At 34.7% G+C, this 23752-nt stretch overlaps 1 protein-coding gene across 1 annotated transcript in view; it reads left to right on the top strand.

The window, feature by feature from the left end:
* Positions 1 to 2898: 2898 nt before the first annotated feature.
* The window catches only part of LOC140166761 (uncharacterized), a 44917-nt gene continuing 24063 nt past the window's right edge, over positions 2899 to 23752 (top strand). The window contains exons 1-2 of the mRNA XM_072190255.1: positions 2899 to 3070; positions 20711 to 20864. Of these exons, the coding sequence (XP_072046356.1) occupies positions 2899 to 3070; positions 20711 to 20864 (326 nt within the window). The remainder of the gene's footprint in view (positions 3071 to 20710; positions 20865 to 23752) is intronic.

The following is a 23752-nucleotide window of genomic DNA, read 5'->3' as shown; positions in this document are numbered from 1 at the left end:
TTCTGAATTTGAAATATTTTATATTTTATCATACCTGAAATACCCGGAGTTATTCTTACAGTGGGTGTTAATATCCAGCAGCATGGGGGTGAATCATTGCCCATTTCAAGCGTACACACTCCTCAAAATGTTACCCGTCTGATAACCTCACGTTTCCGACAGTAATTCCGTGTTGAACGTTTGTAAGAAATCACAATATTCAATATTTGTTGAAGGTTAGAATGTGTGTCATGTCATTTTTGGTGCCAGTTAAAACTGATGCTGCTATGCAACTATTACATGACGTTAATTGTGTTGTCATGTACATAATGAGACTATGTACTCCATGTTACCAGCCTCTTTTAAAACAGAGGGCCTTCGGAGGTAGTGATTGTTAGTCATTTTGTTTATTAAAACAGGTGCCTTTTCACTTAAAATTACAAGCTGATATTACATAAACCATTTAACAACAACACAGGGAATTTGCAGCTTCAAGAGCGCACACCCTAAACATTTCACAAATGACCATCGCATCCAGGATCAGCTCCCCGAGTTTCGTACGGGTTACAACGATTAGCAGTAAGTTCCGTGTCCGGGGGAATTTCAAGCTAACTCAAATTGTTCCACGAAAGCGTACTAAACCACCGCCAGGGTTCGAACCCGCAACCTCTCGCCCCATAGTCGAACGCCTTCGATTGAGCTAACTATTACCGTAACTCATTGTTTTAAGGTTGGTCTAAACCCTGGAATTATGAAAACTTTCGGGCCTCATAACTGCTAAATTATTAGTCTAAAGAATATAAAAGTATACATTTTTAGAATGGAAATGACTTGATGAATTCATCTGTGAGGTCCAATTTGGGCCAAAATGCTCATTTTGGAGAAAATCCCCCAAAACGGTTTTTTGGCCCAAATTTTTTCGTGCAACGTAACAAAAAAATTGTTTGGCCAAAAAAATTTTTATTAATTTTTAAAAACTAGATAAAAATATCTAGGGACCGTTTTTTTATTTTTTTGAATTTTGACCAACTTTGAGAAATTTGCATTTATAATGGTATAAAAATGCTAAATTTTCAAAAAAATCATAAAAAAGCCTGATTTTCGCCCAAATTTCAAATATTTTTGGTCAAGTTGGTCAAAATTCAAAAAAATGAAAAAGCGGTCCCTAGATATTTTTATCTAGTTTTTAAAAAATAATAAAAACATTTTTTTGGCCAAACAATTTTTTTGTTACGTTGCACGAAAATATTTGGGCTAAAAAAACCCCGTTTTTTTGGATTTTCTCCAAAGATGAGCATTTTGGCCCAAATTGGACCTCACAGATGAATTCAGCAAGTCATTTTCAGTCTAAAAATGTATACTTTAATATTCTTTAGACTAATAATTTAACAGTTATGAAGCCCGAAAGTTTCCATAATTCTAGGGTTAAGACCACCCTTAATCGGTTTCGACAAAGAGGAAACACTATTTGGTAAATACAGACTGCAAAAGAATTAAGGTACCAGTTATATTCACCCCTGTATATCCTAAACAGAGATCAATATGTCAAATAGCTCTGATTTAAGACCTCATTTGTTGAATGGAAAGCACTGCGCTAGTTTTCGTATTCAAGAACGCTTTGTGCACAAAATCAATAGAACATCCATTGGAGCAAACTTCAACTTTTGAATTTGCATCTTCCTTAAGGTGGTACTACCCTTGACCAAATTTGTGCCTATTTTTGCATTTTTCTCAAAAATTAAAGCGCGTTGGTGACAAGTAAGATATGTATATTATTATAGGGGCAAGGACTACAACTACTGCACTGAACATTCAGCACAGACAACAGTTGTGGAGTTACAGTCAAAAATGAGGGGAAACCAATATTTGATCATTAAATCAATAACTACTTGTTTTGAGTCACTGAAATTTCAGTGTAGTAACTGGAGTCCTTGCCCCTATAATATACATAAATTTTGTTACCAGTGTTTTATTAGTTTGTGAGAAAAATGCAAAAATAGGCACACATTTATCAAGGGGTGTAGTACCACCTTAAGGGATTTCTGATTACTGTTTCTTTATTTAGTGACCGATTTCAGGGAGGATGGGAAACATTTTATCAAGACTTTACAAGACTTCAGGGCAATATGGAACGACTAAAGGGGTGTGTGTATTCAACGTGTTCAAAGCAGGAAAATCCCGAATAGTGTTGATCGACGAAATCTTGACACAAACTACATGCATACTCGTGATAAACAAATCAAGTTTGCTTTTATCATATTATTCCAAGTTCATCATGTTAACGGATTAGTTCAGATTGATTCTGGTTAAAAGATAATACTCTTGATATTGCTACTTAATATTTTAGTCTCTTAATGTTGGGGACACTGTACAAGATAGGATATTCCCCGTGAAATGCATGTTCAATGTGATAAGAAATCACAGTCGTACAACAATCTTGCAAAATAACCAAATACAAAGTCTAGAGGATATCTGTTACGGATATTCAACAGGCCGTAAGAGATCTTTTAAAACTCAAAGTGCTTCATGTGTGACAGAGCAAATTATTTTGATACCGTGAAAGCGAACATGCATTTAAGTGTCTGTGGTGCCATATTAGCTTGAAGCATAAAAATACCCTCAGGTATTTTGCCGCCTTTTTGGTAGTAGTTTAAAAATAAATGACTCCATTGAGAAACAGATAAACTGTATCTTCAACATGGGCATCATAACTCCTCCCCGATAATTGCCCATAGTAGGTAGGGCCTAAATGCGAGAAATAAATTGCCATCCTCTCTGTAGAGGAAAATGTACTTCTTGCAATCAAAAGAACTTTATCCTCCACCAAACTGAAACGAACCAGTCAGAGCTGATATGTTTCTCACCTGCACATTTTCATTAAACAAAAATCACTTCTTAATTCTGTTTCAGGTAGCCAATATGGTGGATTATTATACGTCGTGGTTTTACTTGCTTTTTGTTTGCTGGATAATATGTGCAAGTGTAGCTGGTTTATATCAACCAGAGGTTCCACACTATCTTGGAGGCTATGCACTGCCGCTGCCACGGGATCCAGGAACACCAAAACCGCCAGTTGGTCCTGCTGAAGCAGGTAGGAATATACTGACAATTATTTTTGTCGCAATTACTTTCGCATTGAAGATTTTTTCCCCAAAAGACCTAAACAAAATTAGGTCTTGGGGGGGGGGGGATTTATATCTTCAATACGAAATGTCACAAATTTTAAATGATGGACGGTTTTTCCTCCCAGCTACATACACTTTAAGTACATATCATTAGATTTATAAAGTTTTATTTCGAAGACTGTCAAATATACATTTCTAATCATTTGCCATAAAATTTGTATTATATCGTGAATAAACATTTTTTTTCACCAGGTTCTCCGTCGATTATATCGTGAATTTCAAAAAATCTAAATTATTTGATATTAGAAGGACACTCCTCGTATTCAGAATGCAATTTGGTGTGTCTGATGTACTCTCAGGTCCCACAAAAAATACTCTGCAAATGTTGCTATCAGATCCCGTCAATTAATGATTGCACATGTACACAAATGTATAATAGGGAATGCATTATTACTTAATTTCTACACAACAGAGTAGGCTACAATGGTTCACTTTAAATCTTTGATTTGGGTGTTTTTTTTGCATTTTAGTTTCGGTTTCGGTTTCAGTTTCAGTTTTCGGTTTCAGATCTCATTGTTATTTTGAAGTGTTAGCAATGTACGTGTGAACAATCGATTTATTCTAGTCTTTTGTTGCTCACTGAAAAGTTGAACGAAGACACTTTATGGTTTCGGTTTGGTGAGTTATGTTAATTTCTGACATGAAAACGTGAGATGAGATAGTATGGTCACCAGAGGGGGTTCCCATGCACCCAGTGCTTTTTTTTTTCAACTTACATTTTTGTAATCTTGAAGGTGTCTAGTAAATGAATTTTGATGTTTCCAAAATTAAATATTGTCCCATGGGGTTCATTTGGCGGCCATCTTGGATTCCGACAAAATTCAATTAAATTGAAATAACTTTTGAACTAGACATCGTAGGAAGACAAATGACCCCATTTTTCGGGATAATGTGGGCATGAGCAATCAATTAAAAGGGTTATTTTCATGATTTAAACATGTTGGATACATTAAAATGCAAAAAATTATGTCCCATGGCGTTCATTTGGCGGCCATCTTGGATTCCGACAAAATTCAATTAAATTGACATAACTTTTGAACTAGACATCATAGAAAGACAAATGACCACATTTTTGGGATAATGGCTTGTCAGTGGCGGAGCCCCTTACTTTACTGAGCGGCGTAAAATCTAGATGCTCAATACCACTCACATGTAAAATACAATTTACAGGAGGACGTTTCTGCAGTGAGTCTGACTCAGTACCTTTATCACCCTTGCGTTTTGGCATGATTATCCACCACTTCACTATAACTATGCTACGATTTTTAGCTCACTAACACCAGTTCTAGCTAATAATAAGTTAAGTCATGCACCTAGAAGAGAAAATAGTAAATAAATCAATAACATCAAAATATCCTTCTCAATGTACCAAAAAGAGCTCCTATTATATACACCTGCGAGTATGCCTTGAAGATAGTATTTTTAGTAATATTTTGCATTTTAATGTATCCAACATGTTTAAATCATAAAAATAACCCTTTTAATTGATTGCTCATGTCCACATTATCCCAAAAAATTGGGTCATTTGTCTTTCTATGATGTCTAGTTCAAAAGTTATGTCAATTTTATTGAATTTTGTCGGAATCCAAGATGGCCGCCAAATGAACGCCATGGGACATAATATTTTTCATTTTATTGTATCCAACATGTTTAAATCATGAAAATAACCCTTTTAATTGATTGCTCATGCCCACATTATCCCGAAAAATGGGGTCATTTGTCGGAATCCAAGATGGCCGCCAAATGAGCCCCATGGGACAATATTTAATTTTGGGAACATCATAATTCATTTACTAGACACCTTCAGGATTACAAAAATGTAAGTTAGAAAAAAAAGCACTGGGTGCATGGGAATCCCCTCTGGTGACTATACTAAGAGGGTTGGTACTAATCTAGACAAAAGAAGTGTCTAAATTTTACGGTCTTAAATTCGCGTTACGTTGTTCGGCTTCAATTGACTTGCGTTTGGTGTATAAGCACTTCCGCCGAGGTGGGAGTAGCTCGTGAAAATAGCCCATACTGCAGTTACTGTCCATTTTCCTATACACAATACACAGTGCTCTTCCCATTGACGCGTAACCTCTACAAATAGCGTATGTTAGAAGTATGGGTAATTGCCTAGTTAACGTCGCTGTGTAAAAAATAACCGGCCAATATTAAAAGTACTCTTCTAAAATTCTAGAAAATATAGTTTTGTAACATGTCCTAAATTTTTAGCTAATTTAGATGTTTGGAAATATTCGTACTTTGGTGTTTTAGTGTATGTTATAGGTAATAGTATATTGCCTAGTTAACGTCGCTGTGTGAAAAATAACCGGCCAATATTAAAAGTACTCTTCTGAAATTCTAGAAAATATAGTTTTGTAACATGTCCTAAATTTTTAGCTAATTTAGGTGTTTGGAAATATTCGTACTTTGGTGTTTTAGAAAGGATATGTAAACGACAGATAACACCAAAAAATATGAAGAAATTATTTCCAAACCGTGTTAAGTCTGCAAACCACCATGCTTCTCATTTTCAAGAACGCTGGTTAACAATAAGCAGAGTATTGTCTCATTTCGTAAACAAAAGCCCACACAGAATTGTTCTCTAGCGTTTGCTTTATAATCGTTCTCCCAACTGAAACTATAATACCAGCTCATTGCTCCATTGTACATGTAAAGCAGAAACATATGTTGTGTGGATTTAACCAGAGAAGATATGATTTAATCAGTTGAGCTATTTTCAATGAGTATTATCTTGGTTTAATAGCTTTTAATGGGGTTTAAGTCCTGCAAAGGTCGTGGTGAATTCTACTGTAGACATGACTGCATCATGCTTGCGGAGCTGATTTTTGTCAGGCATTGATCAAAATGATAAATTTCACCGAAAGGGAAGGGGAGATACTTGAGACTGACAGACTGAACAAGCAAGGCGAGGGGGCGAGCGAGAAAGAGAGGCGAGGGAGAGACGGAAAGACTAGAAAAAGAAGAATACGAGAGGAGAGAGATTGCCGGGGAGGGAGAGGTGATACTGATTCGGAGGGGGAGGGAGGAAGTGAAATAGGGTGTACTACATTGATACAAAAATATCCACATTAGACCCCGAATTTTATTTCAGGAAATAAAAGATTAAATTACCATAAAAACGAAACAGTAATCTTTCTAAAAATGAAATAAAATTCTCTGAGTCTTAAATTACATCAAATGTGCCACAATTGGGTGTCACGAATCGTTGTATATGATGTGCAGTTAATATTCATATGTTCTTTTATACATGCTTCAGTTTTGACACAAAAATAATTTTATTGAAAACCCTCTCACTCGGCAATTTCAAAAAGGTAACCACGCTTCCCTAGAATGTGCAATAAATTAGCATTAAAATTGTTCTTATTTTAACAGCATTCTAGAAACTCTGGGGGTTTGGCGAGTAGTATCGCCGCTAGCCGCCCATTAATCCTTCTGACTGGATTACCAATTGTTATGCATTACAAAACATTTGAAACAAACCAATGGACCTTTTTATCTTTACGTTTTTTAACCTCTAAATCTTTTTATGCTAATGATTGATTGGTATTTCTCGGTTGCATCGCAACTTATCAAATGAAAGAATTTGCCTGCACCTGGTTTGACTTTAACCTCTACAAAGAAGGATATCCCGCTTGCATGAGGAAATAGATAAAAATGTCAATCATATATCGGAAAAGTATAAAAGGAAAAAAATGAAACTTATGTAAAGTTATACAAGATCCACTTGGCAGTATTTTCTTCACGTTGGCCTGTTAAGACGAGTGTGATGAGAGTATGACCTATTGGTGTTTGCACTCATATATTGAGATAAATAAAGCTGACACACACGTGGAATGGTATGGGTTCTATAAAAGGAGATCCCAAGGCCTGAAATAAGGATGTTATTTTCGCCCAATGTGCATGTTCATAAATAAACGTATTCTGTTTGGGAGTGTTCATTCGGGAGGGGATAACGCCCAAAACATTCGTTTTGATTATTATTGGCTTTAAATTGAAAAGCGGTTATTGGCTTCCTTTACTCATTTCTGTACGATCAATGTATTTATATTAAGAAGTAATAACGGTTAAATGGCTACGAACATATGGCTCCTGACATCTCACTCCGCAATACTTTCAGCTTCTGTTTTGTCATTGATATTGTAATTTCCGATGTTTGGTTGACTAATCCATAGATTGTGAAGGAGTACTCACTATCTACGGTTAGTCCCATAATCTCATTGACCAATAAACCCTCTTTTGTGAAGAACATACCAGCCTACTCTTTTTATATAAATCGAAAAATATTTAACGAAATTTAAATCTTAGACCTTATGCCTTATGTGTTTTACAAAATGAAGAGCTTATTTCCAAACCGTGTTCAGTCCACAAACCAATGTTTCTGATTTACCTGTGCGATATTGCAATGGGTTGTGATGCTATAGGTATTATGATTTCAGTTGGATGCACCATTACAACACTGTAACAATACTGTGTAAGGCCTTTGTTTCCCAAATGAGAACAATAGTCTGCATATTGTTATGCAGCATTGTTGTGGTAAATAATGGCTTGTTGATGGTACAACTCATTGTTGCTAATGTCAAATTTGTCAAAGTAATTGTGATTGTATCATACAAGTAAATAAGGCACATGTGGTTGTGGACTTAACACAGTTTGGAAATAAGCTCGTCATATATGGACCAAATTATAGCGTCACACGTCATTGCGTTCAGTCACAATGGTTCATTATGTAAAAAGAGAACGTTTTAAACAGTGTTAAAAGTTGCATCTGAGTCCATAGGAGTCAACTCTCAAACAATACAGTAGGCCAGGTTTATTTTGTGTTTGTTAAAAAAACCCTGATTGCATTGTCTGAGGTGCAACTTTTAAAACGGCCTCTTTTCTTTCACAATTAACCCAGAGGATGATTTAAGCACTTCCCACCACGCCACTGTGTTGACTTGCGGTTAGCACAGCTGTGTGAGTGAACATGACACTACTGCTCGCACATTGCATTGACGGCCATAGTTAAATTTGAATTTGGACTGATATATTTACAATAAAAACGCATTCACAATGCTGGTCGATTTCACATTTTATGTTACCTGCAGAAGGTGTGAATTATCCTTCATGCATACATCACTTTAGATCTGAAATCGACCAAGTAATAATGACACACGTACAATTCTTAAACAACATCTTTTGCACAGAATTCAATGGGATTTGAAAAGTAAAGTGGCAGTTGAAACTCTTGTGATAACATGTTTGCAGTGCATGATGGGGCTTCCTTAAATCATCCTCTGCAATTAACCATTGTGACTGAACGCAATGATATATGACGCTGTAAATTGATCCACATGTGTAAAACAAATAGGGCTATACATAATTTTTTACATCTTTACAGTTTGTACAATATTTTTCAACTTATTTTATAAAGTATTAGGGTGAACTAAGTTGTGGACCCTATAATATGTGTGTGTGTGATGCAACATATCACAGAAGCAGAGATCGTAGTATTATGGAGATTTTCGAGTGAGACAGGTACATTTTTAGATTCAAACGGAATGGATAATACAACCCATTGAAAAGACTTATTGAAAGACAATGCTTTCATCTGTGTAATTCTAATTATATATCTCAAACAAACTGTATTTGACACGGCAATCTATTTTTATCCGTTGCAGTCGTATTGCAAGAGGTGCTTTAATAATCTTTAAAACTTCTGCTCAACACTTAATATTATTTAAAGCTTAACAGGAAAATTGATTTTCACCGTGACAATGACATGTGTTGAAAACATATTAAATCTCGTCTCTCACTTATACTTCCATACTTGTAATAAGATAATCTGTCCTTGATAATGTGATTATGTAGAAAAGTAACCTCTCAGAACATTATAGTGGCTTGATTTACCAAAGTGCAGGTTACAATTTTCTGTAATGTAGCAGGCATCTAACATGATGTAAGAAGCCACACTGAGGGAGAATATATGGCAAAGGAACCTATAAGTTCCTTCAACAAGTCGAAAATGTTCCTCAACTTTTTTGTTTATACCCAGCAAACACAAAACGTTTTAAAAACGTTTTAAATAAGTTATATTTTGGCTTTTGGTTTAGGTGAAAACGTTTTAATAACATTAAAATGTCGGGTTATATAAAGGTCATGATAACGTTTTAAAACGTTTTGTATGAAAAAACACACTACATCAATATTTTTAAATGTGTTCAAAAAATGTTATTGTAAACTATTTTTGCAAACATTTTTGCCAAATATTGTGTCAATACTTAAATAACATTATGTTAAAATATTGGAAACCAGCAAACACAGAAATGTTCTTAAAATGTTTTTTTCGAAACCTTTTAATAACATTTAAATGTCGGGTTATAAAAAGGTCATGAAAACGTATTGAAAACGTTATTGAAAATATTTTGGGCAAACATTTTTCGCAAAATATTTTCAAAACCCCAAAATAACATTCTGTTTAGAATGTTTTGTATCAAGCTTTCAAGAATGTTTTTGGAATGTTATTAAAACGTTTTTATACCCTTTATATAACCCGACATTTAAACGTTTTCTGACAACCTTTTATAACCTTTTGCGAATGATGTCGAAAACGTTTTGTGTTTGCTGGGTAGGGATGAATCTGACTAAGTCAATGTGTTGGAGTGTGGTCTAGATCGCAGAAAAATAATTGTAAACAGGTCTAATCGAGCCCTGTGTACTTGTTTTGCTTTCAAGGACAAAGGTAAGACAGTCTTAGTCATCAAGATTAAAATGAGCAGAAATCGGTATGATTTCTGTCATAGTGTTCATCCTACAAGTCTACCAGAGATGGGAGGTATTGGGTGATGTTTAATGATTTTAAACACCCCTTCATCCATTTTACTGTATAGCTCCGAATCCTGTCAAGCTAGTGTTGTTCCCTGTCAGATGGATCAAGCAAGGGATATTGTCAACTATCATAGCTGTATCTTGTTTCCCATCTTCATACCAATGTTTGCGACCCTATGATAGGCATTTACTAGTAGTACTTTTAGTAGGATGTATTAGGAACCTTTACTTTGTGGGTAAGGAGCAGAATGACAAAAAACTGGTTTGGAAATAGAAACAAACAAGGAAGTGTGTCGGGGAGAAAGGAGGTCAATAGACGGTACCATCATGAACAGAAAAAAAGGATTGGTCACATGTCCTGGAGTCATGAAAGATGAAAGATGAAATGAAAGATCTTATTGAGGGCAGATGAAAGAATGTGACATCAAGGAAACACTATCAGTAAGGAAGAATTGAAGGTCAAGTCATTGGCATTAAGTTCAGTAAGCCTTCGTGGTTTACAAGTCTCTTAGCTTTATGTGGTCGCCAAACTTATATAATTATATGTGTCATACATATCGCAAACCTAAACCAGCTATATGAATCCGAATTATATAGGCTTAAGTATGATGATAGGTTACGATCTAAATGATTATGATTAAACGGAGTATTTCTCCATTACAAATTAATAACTGTAACAGTTCGTTTTACCTGTTTACTCTCAAAGGACCCGACGCTTATAATTATATGTACTCTTGCACAGTATTTTTGTGGGAACTGAGAGCACATGAGACACATCAAATTGTATTCTGAATACGAGGAATGCCCTTCTGATATATCAAATATTTTTGATTTCTTGAAATTTCGCGATATAATACAAATTTCATGGCAAATTATTAAAAACTGATATTTTTTGTATTCCGTCCATCATTTTAAAATTTTGATATTTCGTATTGAAGATATATACCTAACATTTGTAGGTGGTTTTGGGAAAAATGTCTACTTCAATACGAAAGATCAAAAATTTCAGATCCTCCCAGTTACATACACTTTAAATACATATCATTAGATTTATAAAGTTTACTTCTTAAGGACTGTTAAATGTCAAAAATATAAAAATCAAAGTTATTTGATATCAGAAGGACATTTCACGTACTCAGAATGCAATATGATGTGTCTGATGTGTTCTCATGTCCAACAAAAATACTGTGCAAACGCTGCTATCCGATCCCTTAAAGACCTTTCTGATTTGCTGTTTATAGAATGTTTTATCAATACTTAGAGTCTTAGTGAAGGGCGTTGTATTATCTCATTCTGTGACAAGTTAAGCTACTTTTTGAAAATATACGCATCTTAAAGGAAACGTGCTGGGATATAACGGAAATTGTCTTCATATTTCAAATATATTCCAGTTGAGAATTTCAAAATACAATTTAGTATATTCAAAGAAAGGTTTCTTTACAGGTTTTGATTTTTGGGTGTGTATTTTTTCTAATTCAATATTTAAGACCACTCAATTATTATTGGATCATCAAATATGAAAGCTTTAGTGTTTCGTATTGCAAAAATAGGGCAACATCAACATACATATTTCGAGGGGGTTAGTGCACGAACGTCGTAACTGACATTTCGCCCAAAATAAACATTATACAATAAGCCAAAAAATTAAGGTACCAGTTACGTTCACCCCTGTATATCCTAAACAAAGGCAGATGTGTAATAATTGGAACCAACAGCCAATATCTTCATCTTTTAGCTCGAATTTAAGACCTCGTTCGTTGACATTGTTTACAAAATAAAGACACGACGATCCAAAAACCCAAGGAAGATGCTAATTTAAAAGTTGCAGTTTGCCACATTGCATGCCCTATTGATTTGTACACAAAGCGTTCGCGAACAAGATAACTAGCGCTGTGCTTTATTTCGGTTTTTTTATTTCGTATCTTCATCAGGTTTTGGACTACCGTTTCTTTAATTCTCAACCAATTTCAACAAATAAGGTCTTAAATCTTTATTGAGGACATACAGGGGTGAACACAACTGGTACCTTAATTTTTTGGCTTACTGTAGGTAACCAAATATTTGAAGCTTAGCAATTGATTTAATTTTAAAGTGTAAATAAAAAACATTAAATAAATAAGGAAGTTAACCAATTTAAACAAAACATTACTAGAATGTCACTTTTTGCTCTTACCCCTCTATATATTACGTGGCACAACATTTTGGAAACATTTATGTTAATCAAAATCTTAGACTTTAAAATTTGTTTAACATGTGTAACTAGATATAAACACATGTACATTACCTATTTGATTGTTTTTGCTGGGGAATATATATTAATTTTTATAAGTGATACTAATACACAAAAAATTAACCTTCGTATTCAACTTGATTTTCCGATATTCTTTGAATATTTTTTTCAAATGACCCGACCTCGTTTTAAAACCTATAGGCCTATGAGACGTATAGAAATGGCGACAAGAAGTTATGTTGTGACATCTTCAATTTCAACAGGACATGGCAGGTGTCAATTGAAAATGTACAATATAGACAGGATGTCCCAAAAGTCGTGCTTCCATTTTTAACTAGTGTAGATAAAAAGCATCAGGAGAGATAAAGTGGTATTTGAACAAAGCAATCTACTGTGGTTTTGATACTAAGCTTTTGATATATTTTGCTTCTTTATTATATATGATATATAAAACCATTAAATGCATTGCAATGTAACATATCATACTGGAAAGACAAATATATGTTACTAGTTGAGAACCGGGGTTGAGAATTGTGCGATAGATTAGAGGTATTCAACTTCCCTGTTCAACCGTCTCTACTACCATGACTACCAAAATTCCGACGAACAACATTAACTTATATCCTGTTATGATAAATGTTTATGATACAAAAATAATATAAAACATCTCTTCAAGGAATTATCGATGTAAGTTCACAGCACTTTAGCGCAATAGCCATGGTCATGCTGATGAAGCATCAACTTAAGATCGAACTCGAATTTCAATTATCATGATTATTAGAATAATACCTATATCTAGATTTTGGAACACTTTTAATGAAAGAGCAGCTGATTATTTTCCTTGGGCTTGCAGTTGCATGCAATAATAAGACGAATGACACTTGTGTTCAATATTGACCTCGATGTCTTTCCTCGTCTCTTTATCAAATTAGAGTTAGGCCTATGTCGAGACGAGAAATCTGTTGACACTAACAAAAACAAATTTCTTAAAGCCAAGAAAAATAGACCTATAATTATACGAAAAGTAGGCTAAAACCAGCACAGGTCATTTTAAAGTAGGACCCCAAAATACAACTGTTTTGCACACCATCTTACGCCTGCAGCAGTATATTCTCTAACACCTCTTTATTTATATCACATTGATAGTTTGAAATCAACAAGCCTTCTATGATGGTGGCAGTTGATAAGTGGCTGCTAGAAAATACTTGAAAGTAAAGAGGGCCTTGATGTCTTGAAACACAAGAAATCATTTAACACGAGAAAATTCATTCTAACTAACGTGACTTAAATTGCCAAAAATGGGTCATGCAGTTTGCATGCAATTTGAAAATAAAGTTATCCATCCCAGCCTCTGAAGTTCCACCCAGTTCATCTTTTCCTAGTTCTTGCAGAATGCTGTTACACCCGTTGAGGTTAAAGTATTTTGATACGTTATACTTTTTGATTTCCGGCTGACTCCTAAGTACACGATATCTCATTGAAAGTTTACACACATGTTCGGCTTATTTTTCTATGCTATTTAAGAAGTAAGTGCAATATCCCACTTTTACTTGGTCAAATAACAGAGATGTCCGTTTAGAGGGAGAACTCATGTAGGGTCATTTATTCGGAGTAGATTTTTTTTCTGCACTTTGCTGTTCAATACTGGACCATTTGTTTACAGATATACTATTTTGTTATGCCCCTATATAGATGAGTTAACTTTTGACGTCAATGCCTGACATTTTGCGCACGCATCATCACAATTCCCATTGTTTTTGCCTGACAGTATGCGCGCGCATCATATTTTGTTCAGGGCTTGTGTTTTTAAAACTCCCGCCACATCACAATAAGGCTATTGAACAGTGTATTGGTTGCATGGGGTTTACTCAAGTATATCGATATACCAGTCCATTGCCTTTGTTGATAAACATTCAGGTCAACTCATTACCCTTGCAATAATGTCAAGAGGCCGATACAAAATAACACAAAAGGGAACGTATCCTTAATAAGGAGTCGCTTGACCCCGTTCCTCATTTTTATAGGTCACCTTTACCACGCTTAATATATTTTGAAATCGACGACATGCTGGATGGGGTGTATTTTACACTTCGCAGTGTGTTCTAAAATAAACCCGATATTTCCTTATAACTGGCATTGCAGATATTGTGTACTGACACATTTTCAGCCACACCCATATCCGACTTCAAGCTGTTACCTATTACCCCCAGCCTCTACCCCATCCCATTTTTCATCAACTATCAACATAACATATGCAGGCCCAACCCTGGTTATGAAATTTAGACCAAATTAATAAAGTGGAAATCTACGATGGTCATTCAAAACGATTTGCATCAAATCTCATAAATCTGGTTCAGTGAAGCATATACCATGTCTAATGTCTATGGGTGAAAGCGAGCCACTGATTTCTTCACTTTGTACAGTATTTATACAGCCTGTCTCAAAAAAAATTGTGCAAGTGAAAAGCGCCCTCTGTGGCAATTAGAAAATACCGTTGTGACATCAACGTCAAGGGCGCTTTTCACTTGCACAATTTTTTTTGAGACAGGCTGTATATAACATAAGTTGGGTTGTCCGCTTGCAACACATGATATTGTCTACCTCACCTTCCGGGGTCCCATCACCGGAACATATCACAACACGGCGGCATTCGTCATCGGGCCAAGCGTTTTTAAAAGGCGTAAAAAACAACTTGATTTTAATGCTAATTATTGCACATTCTGATGAAGTCTGATCTTTTTGAAACAGCCGAGAGGGCGTGTTTTCGATGAAATATTTTTTGTGTAAAAACTGAAGCATCCTTATGAATATTAACTGCACAACATTCGTGATACCCAATTGTGGTACAGTTGGTCAAGTGTCGTTTAGAAGGCAAAGAATTTTATTTCAATTTTATATACGCCAAAATGTTTTCTGATTTTATAAAAATATGCCGAAAAGATTATGAAAAATAGGTCCCCACTAAAGATTACTGTTTCGTCTTTATGGAAATTTAATCTTTTAATATCTGAAAGAAACTTTGGGGACCTATGTTCAACAATTCAACAATATTACAAGATAATAGTCATAGGCTTAGGAACCGGGGGCTTGAGGGGGCTCAGCCCCCTCAATAATTTTGGTGCGGGGGATGGAATACCTTTCAGTCCCCCAATAATCCTAGGTGAACTTAAACAATTGTGATAAAATAGAGGGAAAAGGGGTCTTTGTGACCTATATTTTGCAACATTTTCTGACTGCGAGGGGGGAAACCACCCTCGCGCACCCCCAGGCTTCACGCATGTATATACAAATGACAAGATGACAATAATTATGACAGAAAGCATTAGAATGCTGATGCGTGTGACTTTTAGTGACGTTGGTGCAAAACGATGACAATAAGAAGGATTAAAAGGAATAATCAGAAAGGCTAAGGGTAATTACCTTATATGGTAATTCATGTGACTTTTAGTGACTTTAGCCTGTGACTTAGACAAAAATCAGAGCAAATTCTTCAGACAAACAGCTGAGTTGGACGAAATTCGCGTGTTAAAATTCCTAATTCACCATTTGTCACCTGTAACCATTCTTAACTCACCACAGAAATCTCCTTTATGATTGGTCAATGACTCCGGCATTATTACAGCAGGTGCACAACTGCACACCCTAATAGAGTCAGAATGACAGAATAATGCATGTACCATCCAGGGTGTCTCTGAAAGGACTGTTAATTAGCGCCCCAAAGAAAAAGAAAGCGTAATAAAGCAGCTACCTCATTTTTAATCCATCCAACGAGTCAAAAAGAATGACTTGTGTATTGAATCATTCATGTCTAATACATTGTATGTGTGCCCAGTTAATTCTTTCATGTCTAATACATTGTGTGTGTACCTACATGTAGTGCTTGATACCTCAGGTACAAACCATTGACAGCTGTACCACAGATGTGGCTGTACTCATCTTCTCTGCTGTATTGTCAAGTTAGCTCTATAGATAAGGTGTTCGACTATGGTGCGAGAGGTTGCTGGTTCAAATCCTAACGGAGCATAGTACGCTCTGGTGGAAACAAATTGAGTTAGTTTGAAATTTCCCTGGACAAGGAACTTACTGATAATTGTCTCGTTGTAACCCGTACGAAAATCCTGGTTGCGAAGGTTACTAAAAATGTCTAGAGTGTGCGCTCTTGAAGCAACAAAGTCCCGGATTATTATTTAATGGTATTGTTTATGGAATGATGTGGGGCCGTAGTGGTCAGCGACAACCTGTAAAGTGTGCTGAGGCTTGTGAATCAACATCTAGGCATTGTACCTGTGCGTAGCGCACTATAGTGCTTTTTTTATTTATTTTTTGAATCCGTGGAAATGGTTAAAAAAATCACTAGCATCACAAAAGTCTTATATTTCAAGAGCGTGGCAGTCAATTTTTAAAATTCAAAAAATAGTGAAAGCTGTTTTATTAAACAAATATAATTGCAAAAATTAATCAGTCGTATTTGGTATAAACGAAGTTCAACGGTACAAATCTTTTAGGAACATTCTGTAGTAGGCCTACTTTAGTAATATAAAGGCAATTTCATAGAAGTTAAAGCAAGTTTGAAACTAATACAAAAGAAGACAGTCATAATCATTTTAAAAAAGAAAACGGGGTGAGCGGATATGACCCCATAAACACAGCTATCTGACTTTCCCGGTAATTGATTAATATCGCATGAATCTTGAGATGTTTAAAGATTAGGTTTTGTATTAATAGACACCGTTTGCCACTGTCAAATCAAACCGGTCAGGACATGAGTTTGCTACACTTTTCAGAGCACGTCGATAACTGGCAGGAGTTCTACTGGACAGCTTCAAAGTAAAGGCAGCACTCTGCTAACACGGAAGCAGCCAAACATACCTTGAAGTAACTGTTTCTATTATTGTTAGGGTTTTCAACATGGTATACCTTTTTTCATTTTCAAAAAAGAAACAATCCTGAGATTTGCCAAATAATTTTAGAGGTGCAAGTCTTGATGAAGCCGTTGATCATAGCGATAGATTGAGACAGAATATACCCCAAAAATGCACTTTTTACCTAATGGGACTTGAGGTGCATTTTTGCAGCTTATCTTGCAGTTTAACCTTCAATGCAGAGGTTGTTATGGGTTATTATTTATTCTATCATTATATCTGAAATATCCAGGTGCAGCCGTTTTCTATCTCTGTTTGTCTTTCTGTCATAAGCTTATAAAAGTACCATCCACGTATTAATGTATAGGTTTACAATAGCATAGAGTGTCAGTTATATTCACAACTTGATCTTCATCGATCCAGAACAATATTTATAGAAATCATTGACAATAGAGTACAATGTTGCAAACACTACGGTTAAAGCGCCAAATTGTGCTAGTTCAGTTTATATGAATATTTAACTCTATAGATCCCGGTTTTGGATAATGTTTGAAAGTATATTTTCTTTACCAGTTGATGAAGCAACATACAATAAGTATTGGATGGGTTATCAATGAAGTGTCTCTCCGTTAGCTAAACGTAGCTGACGTAGGACATTTGGCTCGGACTGGGAAGTCAATTGCTGATTCGCCACGCCTTTGTGCTTCTTTCACTGCAAGGTATCGGCAATACTGACTGAGCAAGATGGTTCAAATGAGGTTTTCTTGCGGGGTCAAATAGATGTGGCCTACGCATCATGTACTGGAACAAACATTCAAACATTACCAACTAGCACACGGGATCAAATTAATGATGCTTATTCGTAATTCTTAAAATTATCAATATAGGCTATAGGGGAAAGAAAAACCACGCATCGCACGCACACCAGCACATTTTAACATAATGGAAACCTAACATGCATAGGCAGATATACCAGAAAAAACTCCAGGCATACCTGCTTGTGCGGGGACTTTACCTGTCGCTTGTCGGGCAAACGCTCTAACCACTATAGCTACACAGACTGTTTAATACGTTTGAAGAGGTGTTTGATTAAGTAAAACCACTGATACATTTACACGCAATAGTTAACTTAGATGCATTGCTTGATTAATTTTACTGCATTCAGTTAAGGGCTGGGGTATGAACGTTTGGACAGTATTTATTTTGGGACATCAGAGCACATCAGACATATCGAATTGCATTCTGAATACGAAGAATGTCATTCTGATATCAAATAATTTTCATTTTTGAAATTCGCAATTTAATACACATTTTATGGCAAATCATTAAAATTGATATTTTTGATATTTAAGAGTACTCGAAGTAAACTTTATAAATCTGATGATTTATACTTAAAGTGTATGTAGGTGGGATGAAAAGCCGACGATCAATTGAAAATTTTGACCTTTCGTATTGAAGATATGGATTTTTTTCCCAAAACACACAAAAAAAATAGGTCTTTTGGGAAAAAATCCATATCTTCAATATGAAAGGTCAACATTTTCATTTGACCGTCGGCTTTTCCTCCCTGCTACATACACTTTAAAATATATCATTAGATTTATATAATTTACTTCGAGGACTGTTATATATCAAAATTTGAAAAATATCAAATTTTTATAATTTGTCATAAAATTTGTATTATATTGTGATTTTCAAAAATGAAAATTATTTGATATCAGAAAGACATGCTTCGTATTCAGAATGCAATTCGATAGGTCTGAGGTGCTCTCATGTCCTAAAAAATACTGTCGAAACGCAATAAACGCTCATTTTAGATCCCTTAACTATCTTTAACATATTGTGGAAAATCCAACCTTCCCAGCATATATATTTTGGGTTTTGGTTTAGGTAAAAACGTTTTAATAACATTAAAATGTCGGGTTATATAAAGGTCATGAACTCGTTTTAAAACGTTTTGTATGAAAACACACTACAACAATATTTTTAAAATGTTTTCTAAATGTCATTGTAAACTATTTTTGCAAACATTTTTAGCCAAATATTTTGTCAACACTTAAATAACATTATGTTAAAATATTTGCACCCAGCAAACCCAGAAATATTCTTAAAATGTTTTTTACAAAACGTTTTAATAACATTTAAATGTAACATTTTAAAACATTTTTAAAACGTTATTGTAAATATTTTGGGCAAACATTTTTTGCAAAATATTTTTTCAACCCCAAAATGACATTCTGTTTAGAATGATTTGTACCAAGTTTTCAAAAATGTTTTTGGAATGTTATTAAAACGTTTTTATACACTTTATCATGTTTATATAACCCGACATTTAAATGTTTTCTGTACAACATTTGTGTTTGCTGTGCAGTAAATTACCAACAAATGTTATTTAATCTTATAAAAACGTTCTATACCACTAATGTACCCTTTATATAACCCGACATTTAAACATTTTCTGACAACCTTTTATAACCTTTTGCGAATGATGTCGAAAACGTTTTGTGTTTGCTGGGTTAGTGTTTAGTAATACATGTATTACTCCGCAAACCTGATGCAGATTAAAAGTCTGAGACGGTGTTAAATATTTTTGGTTGTATAAAATGTGCCTCCGTTTATACGGCACACGGTCTTAATCAACCATACATTATATATTAATGCATGGTATTTGTCAGTCAGTTATTGAGGTTACGGTATCACCTTGTTTATACTTCTAGCATGTTTATCATCAGTAATATTTCACCCAGTTTGTTTCAATTACTTGTTCAGTTCTCTGGTATATTGCCAGCCTACTTTGAAATAATCGCTAGCATGGTTAATATTATGATGTATTTGTTTTCATGTATATACAGAAATTAAAGTTGATATTATTATTAATAATATGCCAATAATAGATTATCCTGCATGGATATTCGGTCCATATCAAATCACACCTTCTATATCCTGTTTTATTCTCTCCCAGAGCTGCTCTTCTGTGATCATACATGTATATCCTAATAGAGCGCAACAATTTAAGCATGAGAACTTGTAAAGTAATAATGAAAAATAGCAGTTGCTCTTTTTAGCAACTATACGAGGTTCATGTAATCATCTTTTCAATCCCATCCTAATTTTAATTTTGAAATCTATGCAATAACGTAACCGTAATTATTGACAATGTTATTGAATGTTTATGAGTTCAATAGTAAGAATATTTTCACGAGGTGAAATATGGACTGTTCCATTCAATGAGCAAAACTGTGCGTCTGTCAGCGTTGCTATGGTAGCTCCGCGTCCGTGCAATGGAAAGATGACTATTGCACGGACGCGGAGTGCAAAGTCCTTTTGCAGCTGGCCGCTAAAAATAGCAGAAATAATCAATAGTAGTTGGCCAATGACAAGAAACTTTGTATGAGTTATATAAAAATGTAATATCATGCAATATGGCAATTAAATCAAACAGCCGGATCAAACATACTGCTAAATTTTAGCTATTGAACTGGCGAAAAGAAACAGGCTCCACAGCTACAAATAAATCAATTTACATTTAAATACATAACTAAGCAGTGATTCTGACAAAGGTCTTGTTGTTCAACAATGATTAATTTAAAGTATTATGTAATCTAATATTTTTACGATTTTTCTCTCTTTGCACACAGAAGGAGGAATCACACTAACAAATTGTCCCAGAAATATAACTCTACCAACTGCTACTGGGCAAGCCTGGGCAATAGCCTCCTGGATGCAGCCAACGTTCATTGACCGTGAAGGCAGTTCAGTTATTTATGATCGAACTCATGCCCCTGGTCTACGGTAAGCACATCAAATATCCGACAACTTATGAAAAGTTAATTCACATGGAAACATTCTGAAAACTGAACACCTAAAATGTGGCAATATGTTTATTTAAGTCATTTTAGGGTTTTCTCATATTTTATTTTTTGTACATTTCAGCTTCAATTTGCTTTTTATTTGAAAGAAATCGGACATTTGATTCTCAATTTATGATTCAAAGACGTGGACAAGATAATGCAAAATTGAAACTTGAAATATTTCCTATGCTAATGCATGTATGCAATTTCTCATGTATTTTATTGTTTGAAGATGCACTAACTTTGACAAATTTGCATTTAAACTGATTAATAAACCCTATTTTTTTTCATAAAAATTGTGTTTTTATTTATCTTTTGTATTATTGCAAATAGCCAAGCTACATTTTGCGATTCAATTTGCATGACTAATTTGCATATGCAGTGTTTCTAAACTTAAAATGTAAATTTTAGCAAATTGTCGTTTCGCGTCATTTTAAACCTTGCGCGCAGCTTTATTCGGTAATGCAATGTCCTGTTGCATTGAAATTTGGCACACACATCACTTAGACATATCTCAACCCAGCTAAAGTGCCGTTTTTTGAAGAATAAATGTAAAAGAATGGCTCTTTAGATTTACTTGAAATGAGGCAAAAGAAAACAATTCAATCAAAATCGACCAACTCATTACCGAGAAATCCTGCTCGCAAGTTTCCTTTGAAAAACATATGGCCGCCATTGCCATGACAACAGTAGTCGGGACACTTTTTTCACTCAAAAATGCAAAGTTTCATCAAGTTACACCCCCCCCCCCACCTAATTAGCAGCCTTTTGGGAAGTTTATTTTAGAAAAACCTTTTACGAGTTGAGTGTCCCTTAAAATTAAACTAATTCAAAATCAGATAAATCAAAAACGTTACAAGCAATACAAAATTAATAGTTAAAATTCAGGATAAGCTTGATTTTTTCCACTCGCATATTGACTGTCAAATATCAGATGACTTTTCCGTTACGACAAATTTATAAGGATATTTACCGCTATAATGAACTCAAATTAGGTCCCCCCATTAGCTGTATTAATGTAGGAACTTACAGATGCAGCTTGAATTAATATGAGCCAATTGCGGATTGGATGTGTGATCTGGGATCAATTCATATCAACACTATTTCTGTCTGAATGGTTAACAAGTTAAGACTTTCAGCGGAAATCAAAGATTTACCTTGATAACTGTTTCTTGTCCCCTCATAGGGTTATTCTCAGGGATTGGAACTGTTCCATTTTCACGTGTTTTCTTCTTTATTACTTCATGTCAAAGTTATATAGTTTACGTTCACACCATACACCATGTATAGGTGTTGAAATGGCCAACTTTAGATGGATATCCTAGTGCCCTTTCCCCATGATGTTAAACATGTTAGTGACGGAATGGGGACGGAATTAAGGGTTCAATTAATTTCATATGGCCATCAAGGCACGTAACAACTGGTACTCTGGTCCACTTGCATGGCTTTTATCGAGGGATCTGATTATGTATGGATGAATGACTCTCAAGTGGATGTCAATGATCTATTCAACGTCCAATAAACACCCCTGATGTTATCACCATATAACTTAACCTTGGAGGAGACTATCCTTGGAGTGCTAATTTGTGTTTGTGATGTACTTTGCAAGACAAAGAAAACTGGAATCTCAAACGACCCTTTTTTCGTGCAAATGTGTCCATATTTTAACATATAATTTTCAACACGCCTTTTTGATATTACATCCTAGAATGCGTAGGAAAATAGTAAAACAATGTTATATAAATTGTCCTGCTCGTTGTGCTCGCACATCGTAATCAGGGATAATTAGACAATTTAAAGGAAAATCTGGCAATGAGAGAGAAATGTATGGGAATGTATAAATTAATATGTTCAAAGGATATCTCCCGTCATTGTTTGGCTAATCTAAATGCGATTCAAGATGGTAATTAATAATATTAGAATAACAGAATACTTGTAAAGATGCAATGAAGTTGTAATTAGAAATATCGAAAGTGATATCAATTGGAAATTAGCTGCGCGATTTTTTAAAAGCTGTTATATAGTTTAATGCAAGACTTCAAAATCAACAGGTGATTACATGTAACTCTTGTAATATTTCCTATATTTTCCTATACTAATGCACGTATTCAATTTATTTTGTATTTCATTGTTTTTAGGAGGCAATTTTAGCAAATTTGCAATTAAACTAGTTATTAAATATTAAACCTATTTTATTAAAGAATATTGTGTTTTTATTTATCGTTTGTATTCTTGCAAATAGCCATGCCACTTTTTGCGATTCAATTTGCATTTCTAATGACTAACTTGCATGCAGTGTTTCTAAACTAAAATGTCAATTATAGGTTAATACATGCGTATCACTTGTTGAGAGTGAAATTGTACAAATAACAATAATTCAAATATCACAGATATACTTTTGTAGGTCCTGTGGTTCTTGAGTTGTTGTAAAGAGGGCTGAAACAACAACACTTTTGTAAAACGTACATAACAACAATAAATTAAATTTTCAAAGTATATGATTTGTAGAATGAACTTTTGCAAAACACCAAAGTGTTTATTTTTCAATAATATATTGATTCAGATAATGAAAAGATTTCTTTTGGCTGCTTTGACCAACAATACCTCGTATACCCTTAAGGGTAGACGAGGTATTGTTGGTCGAAGCAACCTAAAAATCGATTTTCATTATGTAGATCAATATATTATTGAAAATTAACACCTTGATGTTTTGCAAAAGTTCATTCTGTAAATCGTATTGCATTTTTTTGCATTTTGTGAAGAAATTACAAAAACAAAATTGGACAAAGTGGTATGCAAAATGAAGGGCAAATCTTCTCGTTTTATTGG

Source organism: Amphiura filiformis, chromosome 12 (assembly GCF_039555335.1).
Source record: "Amphiura filiformis chromosome 12, Afil_fr2py, whole genome shotgun sequence".
Taxonomy (NCBI): Eukaryota; Metazoa; Echinodermata; class Ophiuroidea; order Amphilepidida; family Amphiuridae; genus Amphiura; species Amphiura filiformis.
The sequence above is the reverse complement of the archived record's forward strand: the minus strand, read 5'-3'. Positions and strand labels throughout refer to the sequence as shown.